Genomic DNA, 25,185 nt, shown 5'->3' on the forward strand with positions numbered 1-25,185 from the left:
TTGATATTCTCTCATGAATTATAAAAAAGTAAAATTCTTTGTTGTGTGTGTAGCAAATAACCTAAAGCACAAACCTCTCTCTCTCTCTCTCTCTCTCTCTCTCATGCCTCTTCCTCTACCCTTTCTCCATCTTTGTCTCCTTAAAATAAACCTCTCTCTCTCTCTCTCTCTCTCTCTCTCTCTCATAACCCTTGCAAATGAAGTAATGTGGTAGAGTAGATAGTTTCACTAAAGCATCTATCAAAATTTCTTCTTTTGGTGTAAATGTTGCCTAGTTGAATAGTTTTGGTAGTAGTTGCAAGAAGTTTGTTAAAAAGGGGTGGTTTCCAATAAGTGTAAAACCACTAGGCTCTCTCCAAAAAGCATCTTTCTTTCAATTAAAAAATGATAGCATGAAATGGTGAAGCGTCTTTGCATCTCTCTCTCTCTCTCTCTCTCTCTCTCTCTCTCTCTCTCTCTCTCTCTCTCTCTCTCTCTCTCTCTCTCTCTCTCTCTCTCTCTCTCTCTCTCTCTCTCTCTCTCTCTCTCTCTCTCTCTCTCTCTCTCTCTCTCTCTAGTATTACATATGTATCGCAACCAAGAATCGCATCATCTATTCATAATGGTGCAATAATGGAGGTAGAAAGTGCATTCTCAATTGCACTATTTCTAGGGACATTCATAGCAGTACTTGATTATCCTTCGATGTGTCATGAGGTGCATCCAGTGCACAAAATTATTTCTAGGATTGGTGAGTTTTCCATAAACAACACACTTACTGGTTGGAGCTATAACATAACATTTTGATCCAAGAACTTGGTGCATTTAATGGGCTCTTTCATAAGTGCTCTAAAATGCCAAATGCATGAGTCCAACATCTTCCTTGCTTGGTAGTTTTGTTTAAGTACCACTTTCACTTCGTTCTTTAAATTATATTTTTAAAGATGCAAGTGATCATATACAAAATTAAATGGATATGACATACATTTCATCACCTCGATATTAAATATCTTCTACCAAGTATTATGATCATTATAATTTTACAATTGAGTACTAGCAATTGCTCAACACAACAAAACCATGATATTTACAAATTTCAAAATTACACCCCTAAATCTCAACTTTTCCTTAAAAGAAAAGGTTGCTTATTGTGTTTTCTTGAATATAGAGGAAGGAGAGTAAAAAAAAGTTAAAGTTGATATTCAATTAAATAATTGGAATCTCAATGCAGCCTACCTTAAAGGAAGGTAAAAAGCAAAGGATTGCACTGCATTTTAAGGTATCATAATGTTTCATGCATAAAAGCATGAAAGTTACATAATTAATTCCCAAAATATCTTTACTTTGCCTTTTTTGTCATTAGTAAGCATTCTCACAGTTCTTTTTCAAAATTATTAACTTAAGATAGAAGCATTAGTGCTTTGAAGCACAAAACTTAGGGGCTGTTGAGAACTCGCACATGGATTTTAAGAAATACGAAAAACAACCATGGCTTCTTTGTTTGCAAGTTGCATTTCATAGCCATGCCAATCAACCATCATGTAATGTTCCTCATCGTGACCAATGTGGCCTAGATGATTATACATTATATAGTCAAGCTTTGTCTTAATAGAGATGGTAAAATTTTTGCATACCAGGCAATACATACAATCCAAACTAGACTTATTTAGCAATAGAAACAAGCCTTAGTAACCTCAAGATAAGTAAATTGGCAATGCTTACTAGATTTTTTTAGCAATAGAAACAAGCCTTAGTAACCTCAAGATAAGTAAATTGGCAATGCTTGTTAGGATGCTGGCTATTTATTGTAAGAATAAAAGTAGTCTCCCTTTTGAGGGGATGTGTCTATGCCTTGAAGTAAGCCATTTCAAGTACCAATGACTAAATTGGGCTACTTTGTATGTAGTTTACTTGTTGCCTCCATGAGTTATTACCCTACTCAAATAAAGAAAAACAACCATAGCTCCTTTGAAGCACAAAACTTAGGGGCTGTTGAGAACTGGCACTTAGAACCATGGATGTTCCCTATCTCTCTACACGTGTGGCATCTTTTGTCCTGATCTCGAGAATCATCTTTGTCACAATTGCCTGAATTAAGTTCTTGGACGATTGACTTTGCTCGGAGTAATGCATCTTGCAAGTCTATTGGACGTATTGCTTCAAGACAGTGGTTTAGAGGAGCATTCATGCCATGACAAAACTTGGGTACTTGCTACACAATATCCATAGGTGGTGCATATTTTAGTAGGGTTACAGACTTTGAGTAGTAGGCTTCCAAGGTTAATTCTAGCTACCTGAGCTTGAAGAATTCATTCATCTTCAAAGGTTGGTAGGTTACCAAAAGGTATCGTCTGTGAACGACTTTAGAAACACCTCGATCTTTGCACCATTGCTTCCACCATATCCAAGCCCTAACTTAAGTTTGGCTATCATTGCTTGACTGGCAAAAGCAAATCCCATGGCACAAAAATAATCATCCATCGACTCAATCCATATCTCCGCCTCTGCTACGATGTCTATTCCTTCTCCACCAAAATCAAGTGCCTTAATTTGCTTGAGAATGAATTTATTCTCTTGCATGTTAGCATTCGTGGATGTAGAAGGTGACTGACAATCAAGCCATACCACTTAGGTTATTCTATTTAGGATATGTCTACAAACCATACATTAACCGATCACGTATCATTACAAAGTTTCGCTCTGATACCAAATGTAACGTGCATGTATCGGCTATCCAAGCACGTTTTTAGCGGTCTATCAAGAAACGAATCTAAGTGACAACATCCAGCACTCCCATGGAATGTTATGGGGTTTATCGCTTGGGGTTTCTCAAGTCCGCCTCGCAACGGAACGTTCGTGGTCAAACCCACTAGGATTGACCTGAAACTTGGGTTCCTAGTGGTCAAGGTCTCCTGATAGCATTCTAGCATCGGGTCCTGGACATCCTAGTTTACGTAGAGATACCCAAGCTGATCCATACTACACTTGGTTCAAAGAGAATGGGAAACGAGAGGGATGTGCCACTCAATCTCTTTGCTTGTAGAGCATAGCCCCATTCTAGTCCCCTAAAATGACATGAATCGGGTTTTAACTTAACCACCCTGCCGTAGGATGACAGACCTGTCCGGGGTTCCACCTACCCGCTTCCCTTGATAGCTTTAGTTTTCTAATTAGGTTATATCACATTTATGTGTGACATTCAAAATCAGCTTCCTTAATTAAGCCTTTTAGGGAACGGGGTTCGTTCACATAATTAATAGCACTAATACGAAAACAAAACAAGCAATCCTTTTGTCAAACAAGTTTCTTAACTTATCTTCAAGTTAATCTTTGTCTCTTGGCCATACAGGAGAAATTATGTGTCCCTTCAGCCCTGCAAAAGTACCCGATCCAAATCACATGGCACCATAATTTCCATCATTTATCTAGAATAGAATCTTTCAATGCTAGAGAGGTTGGGACCATGAGTCTTCAACTCCATTCCGAACTAGGCAAGGGGTGTCTATAGCTCCATCTGACCCCAAGCGGCCTAGGAGTGAGACACAATTTTCGTGGTTGGCCTTTTCACCACTAGACCTTCGGCTCATGAATCAAGCAATGCCCTCTCGGGTTGAAGTGCAATGTGACCTTGGAGATGATCCACCCGTGCAAAATATCATTTCCTTAATTAATCTAGTTAAGAATCAAGCACAATCAAAGCAATCGGTCTAATATCATCTTCCAAGAAAACACTCCTTTATCCCCATGGCAACTTGTCATCACGGACCCCTACCATGAATTTACCATTAATCACAAACACTTGGAATAATCATCCAAACCACAATCCAATAATCAGTTGAATGTAAAAGCATTTAGGGTGTTGTTCAATCAACCAACAAAAACAATGGTATTTTTTTCCAAACATTGCGAAAATAGTTATAATAACATTTCCATCCCATATTTGCTCTTCCCCTTGGGATCTAAGAGCGATACTATGCAAAATTTTAACTTGACTTTATCTTCCTTTTCTCTAAGGCAAAGAATGCGAGACAAATTAGTAATAATACAAAACTATCTTCAAATGTAAAATAATCCCTAAACTATTGTGCGAGTTATAATCAACTCATGGTTTGGTAGCACAAGGTAAACTCCTTGACTATTATTTTATGCGAAACCTTCATAGAATGGATGCAAGACTTTAATGCAAGATCAACTCGTGTACCATCAATGTATATTTTGCATAATCCTTTCCATGCATGTACTATCTATGTGCATAACCCTCAAGGTAACCTTATATGCTCTTCATGCTACGTATGATTTTGTTGCATAGCATGAGGATGCATTGATTGTAATTGGGTACAAGGATTTGTGCAAACTTCAATGCGCCATGTGCATAAATCTATGCAAGGTTATCTTTGGTTGTGAAAAGAATTTCCCTATAGTCCCCTATGAGTTCATTAACTATTGAAAAATAAATTCACGTTACTTGTTAAAATGAACTCATGTGCATGCCAAAGTGATATAACTTATGTCTCAATGAATAATGAAGATGGTAATTAGTACTTGGATATTCGGATATGAATTTTCCATACCCGACGTTGTATTCATATTAGCAAAAATGTCCTTGCCAATGGATCCATTGTTGGATGCGGGATTTCCATGGGTGTGTGTCTCCCTCCGTTTGGGGGCCTGACTTTCGGCTTATAAATCTCTCTCTCTCTCTCTCTCATTGGAGAGAGAGTGTGTGGGGGTGACTCTCCTCTATCATGAAGGGGGGGGGGGGGGGGGGGGGGGGGGGGGGGAAGGGTTTAACTCGTGGGAAAAAAGGAATAAGTCTGCGTGGAAGGAAAGGAGTGTGTGATCACCCTTTAAGGAGGGAAAGGGAGGAATCTTCCAAAACCTTCACTCCCTCCCTCCCTCTCTCTCTCTACCAACGTGTTGTTTTTCCTTGCGATGGGGGGAGGGGAAAGAAGTCCTGATTTGTAGCCCTAGGGGGGATTTTATACGTGGAGGGAAGTGGCGTAGTGGTGGCGGCAATGTTCACCCCACCCACCATTGGCATGGTGCACTGGTCAAGAGGGGGCACGAGGGGTGGTAGGCCACATGGCCTCCCTCTCCACTTCATCTTTCTCATGGTCTTCTCCATCATCTCCCTTGTCTCGTTCATCACCTACTTCTTCTCCCTCTTCAATGTCTCCTTTTCCTCCACGTCATCACCGACTCTCTCATCTTTCCCCCCCCCCGCCACCTATCGGCGACGACAGGGGGGGAGAAATGTTTAAAAATTTCAGTTATTTTTAATGAAAATTTTAGGGGGGGGAGGGGGGGGGGGGGGGGGGGGCGGGGGGGGGGGGGGGGGGGGGGGGTGTTTCTATGGCCCGCGAGTGGGGAATATTACAATGCATAGCTACTTCTTTTGTGCATGTTGGTAGGCATGTTGCTCCTTTCATCAAATCGAATTATTCTACCCATAGATCTCTCGTCGTTCATTGCATGATGGCAAAAGTTCACCTATTATCGCCTACTACTAGGGATACAGGGATATAACCACCCCCCCCCCCCCCCCCCCCTTCCCCTCACTCCCCAAAACTCTTTTCCCTCCAATTGTAACTCTCTACATGACACTAGATATCCATCTATCTCCAGTAAATCATCAATATAGATGCTTGTGAGATTTTATCATGCCCTAGAATCTTGTCCCTCCTCTATTTTCCCTATGTGCATAGAGGTAAGATGTTTGCACATCTACTCCCCTCTTTTCTATTGTGCATGTTGGTAGACATGTTGCTCCTATCATCAAATTGAATCAAAATTCTAGTATTCTACCCATAGATCCCTTGTCATTCATTTCTTGGTGGCAAAAGGTAGCCTTGTACCGCCTATTGCTAGGGATAGAGGGATATAACACACACACACACACACACACATGATATTCATTCTATGGAATGAAATGGTGTCCATTGAGACAAATGCTTTAAGAGTCTTGAGTCAAACTAGGGTAATAGAGTACAAAAGGTATTGAGATCTCTATGAACTCATCATAAATTGGGAAAATTTTTGGATTGGCAATTGTGCAAATACATCCACATAATTGCGCAAATGGCATACTCAAATGCGAAGCTTTTCCCATGGTTGCGCGAATGAGTATTTGTGAGTTGCGACGAGAAAAAAAGGCATTTATTGACATCCATGTGGTTTTTAAAAAGGTCACAATGAGATGAGTCAAATTACAAGATTTGAATCCTTGCCCTCTAATGGCACATGGACTTAGGGTAAGGGGGGCCGGTTTAGTGGCACCTAGCAAAACCCCCCTCAGCGATTTTGTTGGATTGTACAACGCTGAGATCGTACGGATGAGTCGACCCTTGACAAAAAGTAGCAACACCTAATTCCTCACACACACAAGTTGCACGAGGCCTGCAAACTATTCCTTAGTTGTGTTTTTCACCTATTGCGTTGTGAGGGGGGTGGGGGTAATTTTGTGACAAATAGATACCTTCTTTTTTGACAAAATCTTGACAAATCACATTGAAGCTTTCGCCATTAACCTCACTTAGATGGCCCCCTTAACCTCAGTAATTGCGTTAACAACTAGAGCAAACAACCTTATCACAGTTACTGGTCCACACGCAAAATACATTAGGTTCCATGAAAGACTGAAGTGGGTGAGTACTTTAGCCTATCTCTACAAACCTCGGCCAGTTCTGCTTGTATAATTTGGGAAATCGAGTTCATAATGTCTGTCTGTCACATCGATACGAAAGGCAACCAAAACAGAGGCAATCGACCAACAGAGTGCGCCCATCGTCCATTCCAATCGAAGACACTGTAGATTTCAGGCTCTAAAACATTATATTATATCCAACAGGAAAGAGGAGACAAAAGAAACATGCGTACAATTAGTTGCGAAGAGATCAGACGATAACGATGCTATCTGGGGAGGAGGAATCATTGCAGGGGAATTACAAGCCATGTACTACCCGCAATTGGGAGTGAGTGATGCATGAAATCATAAGCCATAGGAGTCATCGCGGTCCTTGAGGCAGGTGGTGATGAGCGGGTACCTGTCGCCGATCCACATGGCGTTGACGGTGTGGTCGAGGAGGGGGAAGCCGGTGTTCGGGTGGACGAGGGCGGAGAGGCCGCGGCGGTGGGCCTGCAGCCACGGCACGAAGCGCGCGAACTGCGCGGGCGTCCTCAGATCCACCTCGAACATGCCCACCGGGTGCGGCCCGATGGGCTTCTCCCACAGCCGGTACACGTTCAGCTCCGGGAACTCGCGCAGCACCTCCTCCCGCAGCTCCCTCGCCGCCGCGCTGCTCTGCGCGTCCCCATGGAAGAAGTAGACGTGCACGTCGTAGGAGCGGATGGGGCTGCTGAAGCTGCCCGGGAACCCCTTCGCCCTCTCCGCCGACTCGTCCCCTTTCCTCACCTTCACCTCCCGCACCACCTCATCATGCGCCTCTGCATCTCCCGCTGCCATATCAACAGATTCCTGCTTTCTAATTTCACAAGCAGCGATCTGTGTTCTGATGTGTCTGTCTGGCCTGCTGGTTTCTAATAAAATTGAGCGCCTGCGTGACCTATCGGTCCTTTTACCAGACAACAAGCGATACTGCTGCACTGTAGGTCCAGCTTTTTCCTCGAGGCTCGAGAGACGACGTGATACTACTCCCCGAGTCGCCCTTCGACTAGTCTGCTCTTGCACATATTTAAACCTGGGACACACGCAGCTCAATTAAGGGCCTTGTCGCATGACGTGGCAGTGGGGGACTCGGAAGCGGGTTCTGCAACATGGTCTCACGGGGGGGGAGTGGGGCACCCAAGAAAAATGGGCCCCCCTTGAAATTCCAAAGAAAGTGGCTTTCCTTATTAGAGGAACTAGTTGTGCAAGTTGTCATTTCTTTCCAGTTTGCATGCAACTTTCACCCCTTTACCCATAGTGTGCATCAGGGTTAAACATGTATAAGTGAAAATAACTCCATGATGCCGGTTTGTCGTGATGGTAGATTGAATACGACACCCAGCTTGTAAACGCCCCGAACAACGTAGTATGTTTAACAATTATGATATTCGCTTGTTTTCGAGATTTAATATAAAAGAGAATGAACACTTAAAGCTGAAAATGAAAATTACTCACAAAATTACAGCCACGAAAATGTAAAAGTAATGGAGACAAGATTCAGGGTTGAGCAGAAGTAATTCTCACTCTCACAAGATCATGCAAAGATGTACAAACACACATGCATTATCTATTATGCAATGATAAGAACTGATTTCTTTACAGTATGAGAGAAGAAAAAGGGGAAATCAGCCTTTCTCCATCGTTGATCAACAGTACATGGATAGGGCTTGCTTCTTGTTGCTAAAATGGAAGAAAGAGCTCGAGAAGGAGGTGCTGTAATGAATTTACAGGCTTGCTGTCCTGTAAAACAGCAGGATAGAAGAGGGAATATGGAGGAATTTGATAATGGAGAAGTGGGGAATGATGATGGGGATGGATGGGGCCAGTTTCTGACTATCTGTGGGTGTTATACATGAGTTTACAGCAAAGAAAAATGATGTTGAATGAAGAAAAACGAGCTCTTATTTATAGGAGAGGGGAGAGCTAGTACAAAAGGGAAAAGTGGAGTAGCACAAGACAAGTGTCCAGCCACATGTCATGAGATGTGACAAGTGGTGGGACACTTGGAAACTTGTGTGACAAGTATCTTGACACTTGTCTCTTCTCTATGGCCTTCCTTTTTGGGTTGAATACTGTCAATAATAGAAACAACCAAATTTAGTAAGCACAGTCAGAGTACAGAACTTACTATTTTTAGAATGACATCCCTATTTTTTAGGACTAGCATTTTTAGGCTAATTCGAGGCTCCTAAAATTTAGAGACCTCCTAAAATTTAGGGATCTCCTAAAATTTAGGGACCCCCAATATGGGTATCATATGAAAGCTTTTTCCGTGTACATCGCAAAAATGGTATCCGAATCTTCATGTGACTTTCCTATGTAAAGAAATATGCATTTCAAGCTTTTAGCCCACGCATGCACATTATACAAGCATTTCATGATCATGCCATCTTGTTGATTGTAATTGTTTGTTCTGGTGGATCTAGCCCACACTTCAAGTCATCAATCCTTTATGTGTGCGAGTCTAACCCTAATATGCGTGAGTTCTAGTTAGAGGCACCCAATCGGGCCATATAGGTGGAAGTGTGAACTATCTTTTCTCTAACCCACCGCGTGGGTCCACCATAACCTGTGACCACTCATCAGTGGCCAGCTCCAATGCACTTTTCTTTATATCTAATTAGTGCAAAGGAAATAAATTTAATAAATCATTGTATAGACAAATTAATGAAAAATGATACAAATTCTGTTTCTATAGAGTTGTGACAGCCCTAATCAGTATCTTCATCATAAGTATTCTTCATCGTTTGAAAATCTTCATGATGAGTCACTGTAATAGTTGAAATGCGAGGCACTCTAGAAAGTGCATCAGCAACTACATTTTGTTTCCATGGAGTGTACATAATTTGAAAATGAAACATAGACAAGAAATTTTGCCATCTTGCATGTTTCTCGTGCAAATGCTTTTGAGTCTTGAAATACTTCAAGCTTTGATGATCAGTTTTAATAAGGAATTCATTGCCTAAAAGATAATGTTTCCATATCTTTAAAGCATGAACCACTGCTAAGAGCTCCTTTTCATAAATGTCATACCTTTTCTCCACATCATTTAGACGACAGCTTTCAAAGGCTACGGCATGGCCTTCTTGATTTAGCACTGCACCAATACAATCACCGCAAGCATCTGCTTCCACCACAAATGGTTTTACTAGATCTGGAATGATAAGAACAGGTCCAGAAGTAAGAGCTGTTTTCAGCCTTCTGAAGGCTGCCTTCTCTTTTTCCTTCCATTGGAAAGAGATCTTCTTCTTTGTAAGGTCATGAAGTGGAGAAGCCATATGTGCAAAATGCTTGATGAAGCGGCGGTAATAAGAACATAAGCCAAGAAACGATCGCACCTCATGTACATCATGAAGATGAGGCCATTCTTGGATTATCATGATCTTTTCAGGATCCATCTGAATCCCTTCAAAAGAGATGACACGCCCAAGGTAATTTATTTTATGCATGAAAAATTCACTCTTTTTACCATTTACCAAGAGTTGATTTTGTTGTAGTAATTGTAGAACAATTTCCAAGTGTTGATGATGCTCCTCTTCATTCTTGCTAAAGACAAGAATATCATCAAAGAAAGTACCGACATATTGTCGATGCTCTCTAAAGATGCACTCCATCATTCGATTAAAGGTGGCTGGTGCATTGGTTAATCCGAAAGGAACCACCAAGAATTCATAAAGATCGTATGAAGTGCGGAAAGCAGTTTTGTGTACATCTTGTGGTATTACCCTAATTTGATGATAACCACTCTTTAGATCAATGCGGCTGAAAACCTTTGAGTCTCCTAGACAATCCAAAATGTCGTCAATTCTGGGAATAGGAAACCGATTCTTCATAGTGATTTTGTTGAGGGCTCGATAATCAATGCACATCCTGAATGTGCCATCTTTCTTTTGAACAAGAAGAACCGGTGAACAAAATGGTGAGCTACTTGACCTAATTAGTCCACGGTTGAGTAGGTCTTCGACTTGCTTTCTGATTTCTTCTTGTTGAGGATGGCTCACACGGTATGGTGCTATATTAGGAGGAGAACTGCTCAAGATAATATCAATATGATGGTCTTCTGGCCTTTCTGGGGGAAGCTGATAAGGAAGATCTTCCGAAAAACAATCTTTATACTTTTCCAAGAGCTGAAGTTGCTCTTGGTTTTCAGCATTCATATTATCTTTTACATCAGTGACATAAAGCAGACAACATTGAACACAATCCTTAATTGCTCTAGAGACTTGCATATGGCTTACCATAGGTATGGTGTCTCTAGAAACTCCATCTTGGATCTCGTACTTCTTGCCTTTGTTGGTGAGTTCTACCTTCTTTTTCTGAGAGAAGATGGTTGAATCTACTCTATGATTCCAGGGCATGCCAAGAATCACATCGCAACTATCAAGGTCTCCGATACAGAAGGTATCTTCATCACTGCAGCCTTGAATTTGAAACTTGAGCTTGCCAATGTAGGGTATCACAGTCTTCACTGTGTCACCTTCATCAGCATTTAAAGCTTGGCAAACTTCTGTCGGAGTGTCCATCTCTTCATTCTTTAATCCAAGCTCTTTAGCTAATTGCAAGGAAATGATATTTTCATTCGCCCCAAGATCTATCAAGAATAGTGCTTGCTTACCTTGCAACTGTCCCCACACTTTTAATAATTTGCGCATCTGTGGAGTGTGAGTTGTGTTTGCAACTACATCACTAATAGCATTGAATTTCATTGGTGACTTAGGCTTGTTGTTAGAAACCTTGATTTGTCCCTTGTTTGGACATTGCTTCGCTATGTGGCCTGTTTGTCCACATTTAAAGCACTTACCTTCTTTAATGAAGCGTTTCTTTTCTTCTTCAGAAAGTTGTTTTGCTTGTGGGTATAGATTGGAGCAAAATTGAGGAGCATTAGGAGGTGCATAGGGCTTCATCTTCTTTTGATTTGAGGGCTGCTTTTGCCGTTGTTTTTGTCCTTCATTTGGGGTTGAATACTCCTCATCGTCAGCTACTCTCTTGTTATCATTCTTTTGGAATGATTTGTTGCCATTGTGCTCCATTTCCCATGTCTCAGCATGGTCAATGAGTTCCCTGAGACTAGAACAATGATAATGATTAAGAGCAGTACGAAGTTTAAAATGCAAACCTCCTTGAAACTTCCTAAGCTTTTCCGAATTGCTAATCTTCTTGAAATGTTGGACCTTCAAAAGTAGCTCCCAAAATCTCTTGGTATAGTCACCAAGTGACTCATTTTTCCTTTGCCAAAGCCGATCCCATTCCATTTTTACATCTCTTTTGAAATGAACAGGAAGAAATTGGCTTTGTATCATGCGAACAAAGGATCACCATGATTTTGGGGCAGCATGATCATATTCCAACCCCGTCCACCAAGTATGGGCTAAGCCGGTTAAATTTAAAGCTGCAAACTTAATCTTTTCTTTTTCTTTATACTTGTCATGACCATACAAAATTTGAAATTGACGAATAAACTTCAGAAGAAGATCAGGATTTCGGGAACCATCATACATGCTGAACTTGATCTTCTTTTCAAGTTGAGATAGTGACTTAGTCTTCTTCTTCTTCTTATGCCTTCGTCCATGCTCGGATCTTGAGGTTGAAGATGATGAAGTGCTTGATGGGGATGAAGATGGAGACGAGGGTGAAGAATGTCGACGCCTTTGACGATGATGAGGTCTTCCACGAGAAGGGTGTGACTCTTCATTACTAGAAGAGGATCCATCAAAATAGGCTCCAGATGACTTTGAAGAAGAGGATGAGCTTTGACGCGATCTCTTTCTTTGTCTTGAAGTAGAATGGGACTGCCTTTTAGAAGTAGTTCGACTTCTTGATCGGCTCCTTTCATTAGTATGGCTTTGTCTCCTTGAAGTAGATGGGCTTCTTTCCTTGAATTCTTTGGGATTCTCAACTTTTTCTAGTTTGAGAAGTTGCTCACGAATTTGCTGATTCTCCTCTCTAAGACTTTGAATGGCTTGAAGGATAGCACTCGACTAATCCATTGAGACTCTTAAGAAAAAAAAAAAAAAGCTCAAGCACTCAATGCAAGGGTTGAAAACAAACAAACTTATAATTGTAAGCACTACCAGTGTTGGGGGTGAGGACTGAGCCAAAGCTCTGATACCACTGTAAACGCCCCGAACAACGTAGTATGCTTAACAATTATGATATTCGCTTGTTTTCGAGATTTAATATAAAAGAGAATGAACACTTAAAGCTGAAAATGAAAATTACTCACAAAATTACAGCCACGAAAATGTAAAAGTAATGGAGACAAGATTCAGGGTTGAAGATGGGCAACCACCCCCCCCCCCCCCCGAAGGAATGTTTTTCTGCTCAACCCAAGTCCCTTAGGGAAGAGCTCAGTTACAATCAACCTGAGAGTGAGAAGGAGTAATTCTCACTCTCACAAGATCATGCAAAGATGTACAAACACACATGCATGATCTATTATGCAATGATAAGAACTGATTTTTTTACAGTATGAGAGAAGAAAAAGGGAAAATCAGCCTTTCTCCATCGTTGATCAACAGTACATGGATAGGGCTTGCTTCTTGTTGCTAAAATGGAAGAAAGAGCTCGAGAAGGAGGTGCTATAATGAATTTACAGGCTTGCTGTCCTGTAAAACAGCAGTGATAGAAGAGGGAATATGGAGAAATTTGATAATGGAGAAGTGGGGGATGATGATGGGGATGGATGGGGCCAGTTTCTGGCTATCTGTGGGTGCTGTACATGAGTTTATAGCATAGAAAAATGATGTTGAATGAAGAAAAACGAGCTCTTATTTATAGGAGAGGGGAGAGCTAGTACAAAAGGGGAAAGTGAAGTAGCACAAGACAGGTGTCCAGCCACATGTCATGAGATGTGACAAGTGGTGGGACACTTAGAAACTTGTGTGACAAGTATCTTGACACTTGTCTCTTCTCTATGGCCTTCCTTTTTGGGTTGAATACTGTCAATAATAGAAACAACCAAATTTAGTAAGCACAGTCAGAGTACAGAACTTACTATTTTTAGAATGACATCCCTATTTTTTAGGACTAGCATTTTTAGGCTAATTCGAGGCTCCTAAAATTTAGGGACCTCCTAAAATTTAGGGATCTCCTAAAATTTAGGGACCCCCCAATATGTGTGTCATATGAAAGCTTTTTCCGTGTACATCGCAAAAATGGTATCCGAATCTTCATTTGACTTTCTTATGCAAAGAAATGTGCATTTTAAGCTTTTAGCCCACACATACACATAATACAAGCATTTCATGATCATGCCATCTTGTTGATTGTAACTATTTGTTCTGGTGGATCTAGCCCACACTTCAAGGCATCAATCCTTTTTGTGTGCAAGTCTAACCCTGATATGCGTGAGTTCTAGTCACAGGCGCCCAATCGGGCCATATAGGTGGAAGTGTGAACTATCTTTTCTCTAACCCACTGCGTGGGTCCACCATAGCCTGTGACCACTCATCAGTGTGGCCATCTCCAATGCACTTTTATTTATATCTAATTAGTGCAAAGGAAATAAATTTAATAAATCATTATATAGACAAATTAATGAAAAAGGATACAAATTCTCTTTCTATAGAGTTGTGACAGAATTTAGGGATCTCCTAAAATTTAGGGACCCCCCAATATGGGTGTCATATGAAAGCTTTTTCCGTGTACATCGCAAAAATGGTATCCGAATCTTCATGTGACTTTCCTATGCAAAGAAATGTGCATTTCAAGCTTTCAGCCCATGCATGCACATTATACAAGCATTTCATGATCATGCCATCTTGTTGATTGTAACTGTTTGTTCTGGTGGATCTAGCCCACACTTCAAGGCATCAATCCTTTCTGTGTACGAGTCTAACCCTAATATGCGTGAGTTCTAGTCACAGGCACCCAATCGGGCCATATAGGTGGAAGTGTGAACTATCTTTTCTCTAACCCACCACGTGGGTCCACCATAACCTGTGACCACTCATCAGTGGCCAGCTCCAATGCACTTTTCTTTATATCTAATTAGTGCATAGAAAATAAATTTAATAAATCATTATATAGACAAATTAATGAAAAAGGATACAAATTCTGTTTCTATAGAGTTGTGACATAGCCTCAGCGATGGCAGCCTCGAATCCTCATCGATGATTCATGAATCCCATGTGCAGCAGCAAATGGTGGCACGAGCCTCTACTATAAAGCTTGCAAATCCTCTAATCATTAGGTCAATGTGTGTCCTGTCTTTTCTTTCATGAAGGTATGTGTCGTCCATCTTGTTTATCTATGATCTGTCCATTGTTTTTGTGGTCCTACTGAATTAATTTTTTGCATTTCTAGTAGTAAAATTTGCATTCGTCTTCTTTCCTTTGGCCAAGATCTTGTATGTGGCATAAAGTGTGGTTGAGCAAGCTCTAGGGATCCATATCCAGCACTTCATCATGCATATCACCATGGTAATCTTGTGCCAAGATAGGTTCATCATTCATGGAGGTCCAAGAATCTCTAATCTCCCTCTAGAGTTCTTCATGGGCATTACTCTTGCCTTTCTGGTGGCCAACCATCTGGATGCAGTCATTGTCAATAAATGGGGTGTAACTTTTGGTGGAAAACTTCAATCGGTGAGATTTTTTATTCAAATCGAAGGGGAGGAAGCTCTCTTCAAGATGAACTATTAAGCTTTGTGACATAAAATGATTAGAATTTTTTGCAATTGGATTTGTGTGTCTATCTTGGAGTGGTCTGCACTTTGTCCATAGTGACCTTAGTGCACAAAAATGGCCATAATTCTCAGAGTATATCTCCCATTGAGGAGATTTTTGATTCAAATCGAAGGGGATAAAGTCCTCTTCAAGATGAGTTATAGGGTTTGCTCGTAGGTGTGATATAGAATTTTCTGTAATTAAATCTTTATGACTGTCCTAATTGACTATGACTAAAAATATTGTCTTTCCCTTGATGCAAATGCACTATATGAATGGCTCATAGACTGAGAGGCCTGAGCAACATCATAAATAGCATCATGAGCATACTAATCACAATTCTAAGCACATTTACATATCCATCTGGTTTGTCATCACTGTATAAGTGGAGCTTAATGCCATACATATCTTTTGATTATATACACCTCAAGTGTCATGCATGGGTACCATAAGCACTAAAGGATGTTCAAAGGGAGTTATCTCATCGAGAGTAGTGGTGAGCATAGGAGAGTACCTACACCTGTATACAAGTGTCGGCTTCGGATCATTGGGAGGTGGACAAAGTTCCCCCAGGGCTGGGTTGTGCACCCCTTCAAGGTCTTAAGTGATAAGGGAAGGTCACCTCCCTTTTAACTTACCACCTCACCTGGCATCGACCTTTTTTCTCAAACATAGGATACATGGCAAAAAAAATATTTAAGCAATCAATATGAGATGCATTGGAAAGGAAACATTGGGTTACTCACTTGGCATTGATCCAAAGCACATAGCTCGCATCTATATGTACTCCATGATTTCATCTTAGATACAATAACAAATCAAAGCATATAGTGAGAGATCTAGCCCAATATTAGCAAAGGGATTGTCTACTAGAGGATCACTGAGATCAATAGACATGTCATCAAGTGGCAATGGCTCATTTGAAACATCTATTAGAAGGTTGTGCCAAATAACACTAGTGTTCAAGGGTGGAAGTGAATCAACATTGGGAGATGATAGCCTACCCTCCAATATATTCCATGTGCCCTTCAACCGTCCCAAGGCTCACTAAGCAACGATGCATGTGGAAGTTTGAAGGAATTTGTGATGAGCAATGCATGGATCATCCAACATTGCTCAAGGGAAGGATGTCGTCAATCATGGAAGAAGTAAGAAGCCTCCATCACCTACAATGCACAGATCACCCAACATTGCTCAAGGGAAGGATGTCATCAACCATGGAAGAAGTAAGAAGCCTCCATCACCTACAATTTATTCAGAAATGACAAGTCCCAAGTAATTGACTGGCTCCCCCTGTGAGGTGTTGCCGCCCTTAACAAAGGTAGTAGATGCCCAAGTTTCAAAGAACTCGCTTATCATTTGCAGGACTTGGCCATCCTACATTCACATCTAAGAATTTCATGCATGCATCATAGATGCCCTGAATGATCATGCTATAGTTCAAGTAACGATCAAACTAAAGAGTACCATTCTCATGTGGGGGAAGAATCATATTTGTGTGCATACAATCTATAGCACCACAACAATTTTGGCAAGCCACGAGATTCTTTGAAGTCATCTTTCACTTCTGCGATATCGTTTTCTATGGAGGGCCATTGGATGAATTGAGGCCATATTTCATGTTGGCTTCCACAAACTTGTGTGAGAATTCCATGACTTAGAGCGGCCACATCCAAAGGTATTGGCTGTATGTGTTCCCTAAAGCTAGCAGCATAACAACAATGGCTACTTTCTTCTCAACACTGAAAATACGACCAAGCATGGGTGTGAAGAGGTGCAGGAATTTCTCCTTGTTGCACATTTGCATGTAATAGGTCATAGAGCAAAGTGAAAAGGGCATATGGAAGCTTAAAAAACTTTGTTAAATGCTAATCATCCTCTTGAGCAGAAGACAAAGTGGTTCCACCAATGGATAGATGATCTTAGTTTTATATACCAACATGAAACTTGACCTCCAAAGTTTCTTTCGAATCTTGGTTGCTATTGAATGCAAGAAGCTGCACTCCAAAAGAATGTAAACATTGGCTGAATAAACTACTGCATGAAGTCTTCTTCATTGTCATCTAACCAATGAAGTAGGGAGGGACATGAGGATATGGCTTGCAGGCTTTTCCATAAAGACACAATCTCAACAATAGTTGATTGTAAAATGGATAACACATGTCCGAAGAAGGACGTGTGATCTTGCCTATGTGCTATTGACTGAAATTCTTAGATTAAGAGGCATATGCACCACATGACAATCCATAGTCTATAATGACTAGCACTTGTTAAAAATAGAAACACAATACATCTATAAAAAAAATACTAAATTTCATGCAATGATACAACAAGAATTTGCATTGCTTCATATTTTGTCAACAACATTGATCCCATTAAGTGAAAACTTATGTTTTCTCAAGATGTGCCATGCAAAGCCACCATAAATAAATTATGAGCGGAAATTAACCTATAGAGTTGGAGGATCTCTTGTATACTTGAATGCATGTCTTTTCAATTTGTAAATGATGCAAGGTGTTTACATGCTAGGTTTCGAGCTACGAATTATGTTTCCAGATATGCAAATGACAAGAATTTTAAAAAGGCATCACTGCATGTATATGTTTGACAGTTCGGTGTAGTCATTTTTTTCAATTGAAGTTAAAGAGGAGCAACAAGAATTTAACAAATCCATGTAGCATGGAGAATTCACTTGTTTGATGTACTTCTCAATTCAGATTTACTATGTATTTCAATACTGCAAGGTTATTCTATGTGAGGATACTCTGTTGTAGTTTATGTTTCCATTAATGTATTTGTGAATAATTAAAAAAGGGTTGGATTGTATGTATCTATTTTCCACTTCAACATGCTTTGTTTTAACACAACGGCCATAAAGATGGTGCAATAACACTTATTGAAATCCATTTACCATATACATTTCAAATGTTTGATGTATTTCACATTGTAGGACTAACATGATTTGAAATGGTGCAGAGGCTGCTTCCACATGGTGAGTTTGTACTATGGTTTATGATTCAAATGATGCAGCTTGGAAGCTTTTAGAAAAGGGTCATTCTTTGTGTATCTATTTCTTAGCTCAATAGTTTTTAATTTTCCACTCCTAGATGCAATATAAGTTCATGAGACATTCAATTTCTAAAATTTGCTATTTGTAAGTAAAAGCATTGGAACATGTATTTTTGGGAAAGAGCAAAATAAACCTACTTTGTAGATTCTTCAAATGTCAGTATGTTGTCATTGATATTTCTTATCCGATATCCAAAGAAAGGCAATTTCATGCATGTAGAGAGAGAGAGTGAGAGAACTTTTGTGGGTTTGTGTATTTGTTGTTTTCAGATATTCAACACAACCTAAATGCTACAGTTCAATGCATAATCATTCATTTTTTCATGAAAAAAACCCTTAGTATTTCAATCTCATTGCACATTGATTCATCATATGTAACATTGTTATATTATGTGATATTTCTCTATAGAAACAAGCCCCTAAACGACCATTTTAACATGCAAAAGGGTGTAGACTGAGGCTAAACCCCATGCCCTATAGCCCGCCATACATTTGAACATGTTCTACTATTGCTTTCTCTTTTTATGGATTTAAATCTATATTTTTAAAATTTTAATTTTTTCTTAAGTATTTCTATGATAAATTCTCATTATTTTATAATTTTTGATCACATAGCAACAAATACTAACCATGGCCATCAGCTACACTCTTTCATCCACATACAATTTTTCTTTCAACTATTTTTATCGATTATTATCAAGACTACTTCATTTTCATGTTTTTCTATGTTGGATAGTTAATTTCTCATTAATGAGATGTCAAATTTTGTGTTTTCTTTATGACAGTACTCAAACACATCACATATTACTCTCATATGACATTTGATTCCATATGCACATCATTTCCATGAGTAAACATTTAAAAAAATCAAATTTCCATATAAAATAAGACTTATCAATATTTATTATCTTTTATATTTTCTTATTTATATGCATAGCTAGCAAATTGGTCAGGATTCAGGCTCTATTAGGCACTGTTCATCTCATCTCGACATTGACATCATCTTGTTTTCATTTGGTTCAAGCTAGAGAGCCAAATCTCATCACGATCTTCTCTTGATTATTACCATAAGAACAACCCACAAGAGGTGAGAAATATACTAGAAATGGAGCTTTCTAATCAGACCACCATTCAAGGAGCTGGTTGCAACAATAGGAAATGAAGAATAGAGAATAATCATGGCAAAATTGATTACTATCAGTGTTTGTAAGCTTTCATGACCATCTCACCCCTCCATCTCTGCCTCTCTCGACATCTTGTGCCTTCTCCATGCTTCTTTTTTTTTCCATTAAAAAAATGCCCCCTCCCCTTTGACATGAAAAATTGGAGAGGGGAGGGCCCTAGGGTTACACACCCCTTCCCTTTTTAAAAAATCCCCTTTCACACTTGGTTTTCTTATTAACTTCTACATCCCCAACCTCCGAATCAAGATCTGAAAATTTTTTCCTACCCATCTAGAAATCCCACACTAGTTGGCACTTGATATTGTTAGTCCATCCTATAAAAAAATTTATAAAAATCTAGAACCACTGTGAGGTTTGTCTTTAGATACAACTTTAAAACTCATCTTTCACTGATGCTTAAAATGACTAGATCAGCCTCAACCACTTCCAGTGGCCTTGCATTTCCGCTTTAAAATGATGAATTTTGGGACACTTTGGTCTTTTAATATGGCCACTCACATTGGCGATCACGTGATAGAGTGACTCTGTCATGAACTGATATGTCAAAAAAGGAATCATATAGAGTATCAAGATGCTTCAAATAAAATACAGAACATTACACAAAACATAGCTCTCACCCAACCCCCTCACAAAGATCCAAGCATGAATTTCGTGAGAGATAGGCCAAGCATAATCTGATAAAGATATCAAGAGCAAGTTACAAATAAACTACTCTAATATAGACCGGTTGTCAAAAGAACTATCGAAGAGTCATCCAAAGTGATGGCTTGACCTACCCACCTAGCCAAGGACAATTGGACTAGGAACTCCTTCTAGGTGAGGACTCTTATAGCTTGATTCACTTAAATTCATATTTTTTTTTCATGTTTTCACATTCTTTATTCTTCAGTATGTACTACTCAAATGTATAAAAAGAAGGGAGATGGGCATATCATGACCCAAGGAGACCAGGGCATCAACCTCAGGTCTAGTCTTAGTACCCAATAACTTACCAAGCTGCTCTTGCAAGGTGACACTGAATCTTTTTTATCTACTCACTTTTATTTTTGCTAAAACTATCCTTATTTTTCTTTGGCTAAAGGTTATCCCTAGAAAGGACAAGGCATTGGGACTCATCCCCAAGAACCTACCAAGCCTTCACAAGGCAATAAACATCTACTACTTTTGATTTTTCTCTTTACTTTCTTATTTAAAGGGTTAAAACCCCTTTTTACATACCTCTATATTGTAGGTTTTTCTAGACACATTTACTATTTTCTCTTTTTATTCATCAGGCTACCCTAGCCATCTCACAACTAACAAGAATTCCTAGAAGCAACTATTTGGCAAGCTAGGAGGATAGGGTCACTAAGGCTACCTCGAAGGCAAAGCTTTATATGCCCACTGATAATGTCTTCACAAGAGGCAGACAACTACTCAAACCTCCCTAGATATGGCTAACCTAAACCAGGGAGACTTCATGCCTTGACTGCAATCCCCAACAAAGAGAGATTATCCCTTAAGTACATTGACACATTCTATTTAAATAGAAGGAACTTGGAAAGGAAAGACATCACCTAGGCTGGCCACATGAAGCATCCACGTAGCAATTGGCTTCCTCCAGGTGCTTCTTCAAACCTATCTAGTACAACACTACAACAAAGAACCATTAAATGCACTTGCACTAAATAGACACATGGCCCTCTTGACCTAACGTGATAAATCATTTCACTACACCAAAAAAAGTTTCCTTATTGGCCTAATGAAATAAATCAAGAAAGGTTATACAACATCCCCTCTTGGAGTGGTATTGGACATTCAATAAGATGCACCATTTCAAGGAGAAAACAGAGCTCTTAACCCTAAACAAAGTGCATCAACCCATACCTCCTACATATACAACAAGAGGTGTACACATACCATGTCATCTAACGAGCCTATGGATCCAAGATAATTACAACAGATGGGTCTTAACTATTTTCTACATTACCCAAACTAACCATCACCTGCCACCATATAAAGCATGTTAAAATAACAGTCTCCATAATCAACTAGATCTCATCTTGTTATCAAGAGATATATTCGATCTAGGACCATAGTTGCAAAAGAGGTCCTCTTTATAAGCATAATTCACTTATGATCGACAAATTGATTCCAATATTGTGGAACTAGTTGAAGAGATACCCTTTCAAACTCATCGATAAGGTCTATAGTAGCGTGATAATATGGAAAATGGAATTGCGTACTATGTACATCCCATTTAGTTGATTCAATACTAACTAGGAATCCCCCTTTACTCGTAAATGGAAAATACCACCTCTCTTAGCAACATTCAATCCCATTATTAGGGGTTTATATTTTGTCATATTGTTAGTAAATCCTACCCTAAGGTAGGTAGCTAATTTCATTTTGACTCTATGTCGGGGGATCTCGAATGACTACCGCAATGCTCCCTTTCTTATTGGGATCTTGGGGATGCTCCATCAAAGTACAACATATATATCCAGAAAGGGTTTGCATAGTCAACCATGGTCAATACCTCTGCTTATAACTATGGTAATCAAATTTCAACACATTTAGAGGGTGAACCAAAGGCTCAATTCCACCTTCTTCATTGAAACCTATAGGGATACTTGCTAGAAGACTCGTAGAGTGATGATAGAAGACATTAATCTCCCAAACAAATGTCTTATTTTCTTTCTCAATCACCTTATATACTTTTCTCCACTAAAAAATAGTATCTTTGTTCCAGATATGGGTGCTCCAAATAGGGAATTAGCTACCCCATCAACCAGTTGTAACCTCTCATGCAAGTTTCGGATCAACATGTCATAAACATGCAAAGAATTTGTCTCATCAGCATGCTTATAGATAATAAGGTTTAATCTTGTTAAGATTAACCTTATTTTTAAATTTCACCCTTGTACATTTGGAAATAGTGCGATGTACGTATTTTCACCTATTCTAACTATTTTGTAGGGACCATCCCACTTAGGCTCTAATTTCCCAGGAAAAAGCTCCCTATGCATATCATAGTACAACACTAGTTACCATTTTCTAAAGGTATACTTCTTCACTTTTATGTCATGAAGTTGTTCAATGTGATGCTTAGCCACCTCTTGATGTAATAAACTCCGAAGTTTAAGCTCATGGAGATATGCCAAGGTCGTAAAGTATTCAAAAAGTACATCTTCATCCCCTAGAGAATGATTAATCGCAAATCATATTGTAGGTAACTCGATCTCAAGGGGTAAAACACACTCCTCTCCATAAACTAACGTGAATAAAGTGTGGCCAATGGCTTATTTAAAGGTTGTATTATATGCCATAAAGCCATAGATAGTTTCCTATCCCAATCTCATTTCTTTCTGAAACAATCTCTAATAGGATTTTAATAGGAGGCTACTTCTCTGTAATTTCAATTTGCCCATTTTTTTGTGGATTGTAAGGTGTTTTAAAATTATGTTTTATCTACCAGGTCTTAGTCAGCTTTTGATCACCTTATTTAGGAAATGAGTTTCATAGTTCCACACCAGCTCTTTTGATGGACCAAACTAACATATTATCAATTCAAAAAGGAAGGTAATAGTCTCCTTTGCATCATCCTTCCTTGTTGCTTATGCTTCTGAACATTTTGTGAAATAGTCAGCCACTACTATGATATGCATCTTTTGTGTAGAGGACGGCGAGGTAATTGGACCTACAAAGTCAATGCTCCACTTCTTGAATGGTAATAAAGCTATAATAGGAGTTAGTGGGTGCTTTCGATTCTCTCAACTATCGCCTATGTGAAATATCACCCCTCTTTACATATGCAAATGCAACTTGGAAAATGGACAGCCACCAATATCCAACTCTTAAGGTTTTTTGTGCATTCAACCATCCAACAAAGTGTTCTCCATAAGTAAAGTCATGACACTCTTCCAAGATAGATAAACACCTCATTAGGCATAACACATTGACAATAAACATCATCTACTCCTTGCCATATTATAAGGTTACTACAATTAAAGTAAACTTTAAAGCTTGCTATTTAATCTTCATTTTCTCAACCTTAGACAAATAGGCTCCAGCCTCTCCTATGGATAGATAATGCATTATGGCATCTATTGAGATATTTGCAATCACACCTACTTTAGTCCCTTTGTATAGGACAGCTAGGCTAGGAAGATGCAGTTTATTCTAGGAAGAGAGACAAATCCCATATGCACAATGGATGTTAAGTGCTACCAAAGAACTCTATATAATGATGTACTTGAACTATCACTTTCATAGATGATAATGCAATAGTACTTGTCTCTTTTTGTCAAGTTTCTGTGTCATTGTTGTCCATACACAAGATTGTGTTTATGAGTTCAAGTCTCAATCTTGAAACCTAATTCACTTATGTAACAGTTGTTTACATTGTCATGTCAACGTGAGTTGTGTCTTTATCTTCCATCCTCCATAGCTTCCACCTTTGCCATGCTCTAGATCCCGCATCTTTGACATGGTATCAGAGCCTAGTCATGCATGGCATAACTCCTTTCTCTGCTCTCTCAGTCCCTCTTAACCTCAAGTCAGCTCAAGTTCAGCTCATGGTTCCATTTCTCACCTCCATCTCTACTTGATCTTTCTTGGCAGCCATAGCCAGTAGCACCCTGTCAACTTGAAGCTCCTGGTCTCTCCATAGGTCATATCTGAACCTTCTCTCTTCTAAGCATTTGTTTCTTGAATCCCAAGGCTTCTTTGTATCACTTAAGAGCTTGACATTGGCCACTCCATAGCTCACCATTGCTCAAATTGTCAGTCACTGCCATAGCCTAAATTTGTGACCTGCAGGATATACCTTGATTGGAGTCCTTGGATCTCCCAACACAGAGTATATCTCCTCTTGCTTCCTTCTAAGGAATAATTCCTTACATTAGGGCACTTCATCCCAGCACCAGCATCCATGACATTGATCACCCTCTACTCTAGCGTTCATGAAATTGCGAGAATCTGGCTGAACTGCGCCTGTTGATGTTCGAGCTACTGCTGCCATCGCTATAGGCCGTGATCTGGATGAGGATCATAGGGCTTTGATAGGCCTTGAAAAGAGCTACATTTCCATAAAAAAAAGTTTCGAAAATGATCAACCATAGCTCCTGCAATCAGCAAAAAACCAAGCCCCTGTCATGAAATCCTAAAATCCACCATAGCCAATTTTCCACTCAAGCTAAAAAATCTCATTATTTTCTCTCTCCTGCCACCTGGAGCAACACACTACCACTCTGATCTATTTTCCCAGCATCAAATCAAGGAGGGGAAGAACCTGGAAAGATTGACGAAGGATCGACGACCCCGAACAAAGAAGATTCAAGCTCAACATCAACACAAACATAGTCTCCGCATAGTGTGTTTTCACATTGTCATTACTTGTGTCTCTTGCACATTGTAATCTGCTCTTCCACTGATAAATCTCAAAATTCTGAAGTTGATTTGCTACTGTTTCCATAAGTCTAACATGGGCAAAGACTCTCCAACTGCTCATTTCAAAGGAGTTGGGTTTCACACCTGGCAGACCCGCATCAAACTCATCCTGATGAAGAAGAGCCTCTGGGCCATTACCACTGGAAGATAAAAGAAGCCACGTGATGCAGATCTTGTTGTAACTTGGCAAAAG

General features: G+C 39.6%; 1 protein-coding gene across 1 annotated transcript in view; it reads right to left on the reverse strand.

Moving 5' to 3' along the window:
• Positions 1–6,791: 6,791 nt before the first annotated feature.
• LOC148010457 (uncharacterized) overlaps positions 6,792–25,185 on the reverse strand; it is a 29,076-nt gene continuing 10,682 nt past the window's right edge. The window contains exon 2 of the mRNA XM_087671544.1: positions 6,792–7,676. Within this exon, the coding sequence (XP_087527670.1) occupies positions 6,968–7,676 (709 nt within the window). The 3' untranslated portion in view covers positions 6,792–6,967. The remainder of the gene's footprint in view (positions 7,677–25,185) is intronic.

The sequence above is a fragment of the Lygodium microphyllum genome, chromosome 29 (assembly GCF_053477565.2).
Source record: "Lygodium microphyllum isolate KBCC chromosome 29, Lygodium_microphyllum_v1.1.10, whole genome shotgun sequence".
NCBI classification, from domain to species: Eukaryota; Viridiplantae; Streptophyta; class Polypodiopsida; order Schizaeales; family Lygodiaceae; genus Lygodium; species Lygodium microphyllum.